The 4,999-nt window shown below is 49.9% G+C and overlaps 1 protein-coding gene across 7 annotated transcripts in view; it reads right to left on the bottom strand.

Annotated features, from left to right (window-relative positions):
- DPF3 (double PHD fingers 3) overlaps nt 1-4,999 on the bottom strand; it is a 288,551-nt gene extending 283,552 nt beyond the window's left edge. For 4 of the 7 annotated variants that reach the window (XR_005200301.1, XR_005200298.1, XR_005200299.1 and 1 more), the window contains exon 1: nt 4,912-4,957. Coding sequence is in view for 1 of the 7 variants with exons in the window: in XM_017528735.2 (XP_017384224.1) it covers nt 4,912-4,943 (32 nt within the window). In the remaining 6 variants the exon portion in view is untranslated. Of the gene's footprint in view, nt 1-4,911 lie in introns of all 7 variants that reach the window. The other 3 variants (XM_037738565.1, XM_037738566.1, XM_017528735.2) reach the window with 2 other exon arrangements.

Genomic DNA, 4,999 nt, shown 5'->3' with positions numbered 1-4,999 from the left:
AAAAAAAAAAAAAAAAAGAGGCGGATGAGGAGTCTCCAACTCAGTTGTCTCTGAATTCAAGCCCACCTTAAGGGACTGAGCAACTCCCATTCAACCCACAGTCTCTGACATCTCCCAGGAGGCCTGCAGGCCAGGCTATTTTCAGAGGCTTACCCTGTGACAATGCCTCCACCTGGGTTCTCGCAGACATTAATCTCCATCATAGGTGTCTCATCAAAAGCAGACATTTATCCCACTGAAAAAATAATACGTGCTAGTGAAGTTTGGAGAATTTAGGGCTTTTTTATAGTGGCAAGCAGAAGCAGATGGAGAACAGGTTCTTGGGAATCTGTTGGCTTACAACGTCTGAGGGTCCTTTTTCATAAGAGGCTAAAGCAATGTCCATAAAAGGCAGCAAGTTCACAAAGTTCCGGCCTCAATGCTGTCTACTTAGTACCTACCCACATCCCCCAACCCCACCAGAAAGAGCTAAGAGGAGATTAGAACCAGGAATGTGACCCCCACCCCTTCCCTCTGATATCTAAACTGAGTGCTACAGCAAGAGTGAGGTCTGGCTTCTAACTTTCACGTGCACAAAACCACTTTAGATTAGAATACACTAATACAGATCATGGAATGTACGAAGAGATCTAGATTTGAGGTTCATCTACACACATGACTTGCTGTTTGACTTGGCTAAGTAAGTTTATTTTCTTCTCCCAGAGCAGTGTTGTTAATAACAAAACAAGGATATAAACATACACCTCAAGCAAGGTTAACTGCTCACAAAAGATAGTTTTAATACAATTACATATATGTGTGTGTTCCCAGTTATAAAGCATGACAAAATAGTTTACTAGTCTCTTTATAAATAATTACTTATGGTAAAGCCCTGTTGGCTTATGTGGAATTTAATAATAATAATAGTTATTTTGTTTCTAAGTAGCCAGTTAAAATAATAGATATATATGTGTATAATCTGGCAGAAGGTGGCAGACATTCTCAGTTAAATGCATAGCAACCAGGGTTTTGATAACTTAATACAAGAGTAAGTTGTTTAAAGGACTGATTGCAGATTTGGGGAAAAGTGGCTTATCTGAATAGAATATTAAGATTCAAATTTATGTTAAAAAGCATTACATGGCCAGACACGTGGCTCATACCTGTAATCTCAGCACTTTGGGAAGCCAATGTGAGCAGATCACTTGAGGCCAGGAGTTTGAGACCAGCTGGCTAACATGGAGAAACTCCATCGGCACTAAAAAAACACAAAAACTAGCCAGGTGTAGTGGTGTGCACCTGTAATCCCAGCTACTCTGGAGGCCGAGGCACAAGAATGGCTTGAACCTGGGAGGCGGAGGTTGCAGTGAGCCAAGATCGTGACACCCAACCTAGAAATTCTCCAGTCACCCTGCCTCAAAATAATAATAATAAAGGCATTATGTTTCCCAGGTATGGAGAAATCAACCAGAATGTGACTAACCTACACGCAGGCCTTTATCAAATCCATATTTATGTTACCTGCATGTGTTTACTTCACTACATGGGCCGTATCTTGCTTGCAGATGTAAGAAATGAGGGTAACTCTCATACATCTTTCCTCAGACAATGTAGCTGCTAAATTAAATAGCATGTAATACACATTTACACATCATATATGTCCACCAGTGCTTTTGAATTCTATTTGTCCAGATGTGACTGCTTGGTTGTGGGGGCCACCTGCCGTGTCCCCTTTGTGATCTGATCAGTGCAGGCGGCTCCTATTTCTGCCTCTAACACCCTGTTGGGCAGTAATAAGATGTTAAAGGCGACAACAGAGAGAGAAGCCGGGCTGTCAGCTTCAGAGAGGAAGGGAGTGAAGGGTACAAGGAAGAAAGAGAAAGGGAGTTGAGGGGAGATCAAAGACCGGCAGGAAAAAAGCCAAATTGCTAAGAGAGGAGATGTGGCTTCAGGAGCTTGGGACCCTAAGGAAAACCCCAAAGCAATGAGATTCAAAATTATGCCATCCCATCACCCCAGCTAATTGAATTATTGAATGTCCCACATGGAAAAAGCTAGTACAGTGAAAAATAGCCCATACTCAGTGTAGGCAGAGCCCTGCATAGGTGCTGCTGGAAACCTGAGCTTATTTCTTCCCAACACATTAACTACCATCACTTTAACCCCCCATCCTGAGGAAACCTTTGTGTGATCATTTTTGTAGGGGGCGTTGGTGGTGTTGGCTTTTTTTTTTTTTTTTTTTTTTTTAAAGGAGGGAAGAGAGAGACTCAGAAGGCACACAGAGAAAATGCTAATGTCGTTCAGCTCTGTTTCATTGTCAGGAGAGACACATGAGGATAAAAACATAGCTCTCCAAACCATTCTCCCCGCTCCCCCTCCTCCCTGCACCCCCACCATCCCTTCGGCTTGAAGTGTCTCTGTACTTTGTTCTAATTTATCCCATGCATAATTTATTCACATGTGTATTGTTTCCTGATCAGCAACTTTTAAAAACAAATGAAATATATAAGATGTTTTATTAAACAAGTTGTTTTTTAAAAAAAATAAAGGCAGATGGTGTCCGTCTCCCAATAACAACGTGTGTGCCCCCGCGTTAGGAGTTGTTAAAAACCGTCCAGGGTGCAAGTGGCTTGGTTGCTCCGGGGTATTGTTTACACCCCTTTACCCCCAGGGAAAGGGTCCGGGAAGCAGAAAGAAACGGCTAATTATAAATGACCACTCAACTCCCACCTAGAAAAAGGAGGCAGGGGCGTTGTGTGTATGCTTATGTGTGTATGTGTGTGGCGACACAATTACAAATACATCACATTGCAACTATTTCTAATTATACAAAGTACAATTCAGAACGAATTCCACTAACCAGCCGGAATTCCGCCACCCTCTTTACCGCGTCTGTCCCTTCCCCAACCCTTAGCCTCACCTACACAGACTCCCTCCCCAAACACGCACCCTGCTGTGATCCAAAAAAACCCTGGAGCGAGCAGAGGAACCCTGAAGCTTAGGGATACTGCGCCCGCCCGCGCGAAAGCGGGCTCTCGTGTAACTAGGGTACGGTTTTCCCAGTAGCAAACAAACCTGGTGCACATGTGAAATACATTCTCTAACTTGAGTTTACCAGATGGCATCAGCCCGGTTATGTGATTTCGGTTGGAAATGGGGAAACTGCAAATCAGTTGTGGGTTCGGTAGAAACAGCATCAGCGGTGTTGCAGCGAAAGCAACCGGGAGGGAGGATGCGGCGAAGTTACGCCCATTTATTCTGCCATAAAACATTTTCTTTCTTGGGTGAAACGCTGTGGCGTTCAAGTGCAGCGTATCCGAGCTTCCGAGCCAGAACTGAAGCCAGGAGCTCCTACCTGATCAGCCTCAGCTTCCAATGTCCTCTTAACGTCAGCTTTCATATAAATATATGTGAAACCTGGGGCATTCCTACCCCTTTCCTTATTTCTTGTGGGCGATGAGCTGGTGCAAACACGTCCGATTCTCCCTGTGCATTCCATTGCGTTAGAACCCCCTCTACCGCCCCCCCAGAGCAAACCTGGTTTTCAACTCCAGGAGTAGCCAGGGGTAAGGACGTGGATGCGCTGAATTAAAGAAACCAGGGTCGACAGTGGCCACGCACCAGCGAGAATTCGGCATGAACCGCCCCCCACCCGGCCCGCACCTCCCTTCTTCCCCTTTGCCTGCGGCTTCGTCCGGGCGGGTAAGTTCTGGTCGAAGGGGCGCGGACCCCGAGCCCACCTCGGATACGGAGGGAGCCACCCTCTGCCGACAGCACCCAATAGCACCCCTTTCAGAGCGACATTAGTTTTCCGAGGCCACCCCTGGCTCCGCGATCGCGAGCGGACTTGGCGGCTTAACAGTTCCACCGACTGGAAGAAAGGAAGGAAGCCAGGATGAAAAGGAGGAGGAAGGCAGGCAGGCAGAAACTGGCTGTTGGACCCGCGGCTGGCCCCCGCGAGTCCTCGCCCGGCCCGCCCCAATCTGTCCGGGATCTGGGTAAGCGCTCAAAGTCTCCCCGAGGCTGCCAGAGGCACCTGCCCCTAGCCCAGCCGGGAGCAGACGCTCCCCCTGAGCCAGGAGCCCCAAACCGCCTCTCTGCCCGCCTCGGCGCCTCACCCAGAGGTGGCGAGAACACCATTCATAAGACCTGCGGCTTCCCTGCCTCCAAATCCGCCCCAAGTTAACCCGAGTCGTTAATCCACTACAGCCAGCTCGCTCGCAAACACACGCAGACACACGCGCGATCGCCCGGAGCGCCTCCGAGATCCGGGGACTGGCGGGGAAAGCCCGGGGCGACCACCTGGGCCCCAGCACGTCCGGGACCCGCCGCTTCCCCTGCGGTGCTCCCAACTCCGGAAGGTTTGCACAAACTCCCCGCGAGCGATCGGAAGGCGGAGAGCGCCCTGCAAACTCCAGAGCCGCCGCGGTCCGTCCGCTGGACCCCGCCAAGCGAGCGGCGGGGCGGGGGCAGCGGGCTCGTGGGCGCAGGGCTTCGCCAAGTGCACCGAGGCGGCCCCTGCCTGGCGCTCGCCCCCCGCCCGGCCGCCCTGGGAGCCGCGCTCGCTTCCCGCGAGGCGGGGGACTCCGGGGACCGCGCAGTCCCCGAGCTGCCGCGACCCCCCTGCTGTAGAGCGCTCGAGCGCCGGGCTTCTCCGCCGGCCACCCCTCGCTCTCGCTCGCTCTTGCTCTCTCTGCAATTTAGCGGAACACAAATGTAACAATTTTCTTCTTGTTAATTGCATCTCCTGACGTTTCTGCGCTTTAGGGGAAAAAAAAAGATGAAGAAGTAAGAGCTGAAAGAAGAGAGAAGCCCCGCCGCGGCCGGAGGCGCCTGCAAGCGCGATGCACTGGCAGCGCTCGCCACGCAGAAGGCGCCTTTTTTTTCATATTGAAACCACGCGGAATATGTACATTTTTTAGTCTTACTTACGCTTTCAGGGGGTTGTGAATGACAGTCGCCATTTTGCTACAATGTAACAGAATATTGTCTGTCTCAGAGTTCTAAAGGTTCGCTCAGG

This window comes from Cebus imitator, unplaced genomic scaffold, assembly GCF_001604975.1.
Source record: "Cebus imitator isolate Cc_AM_T3 unplaced genomic scaffold, Cebus_imitator-1.0 Scaffold54, whole genome shotgun sequence".
NCBI lineage: Eukaryota > Metazoa > Chordata > Mammalia > Primates > Cebidae > Cebus > Cebus imitator.
The sequence above is the reverse complement of the archived record's forward strand: the minus strand, read 5'-3'. Positions and strand labels throughout refer to the sequence as shown.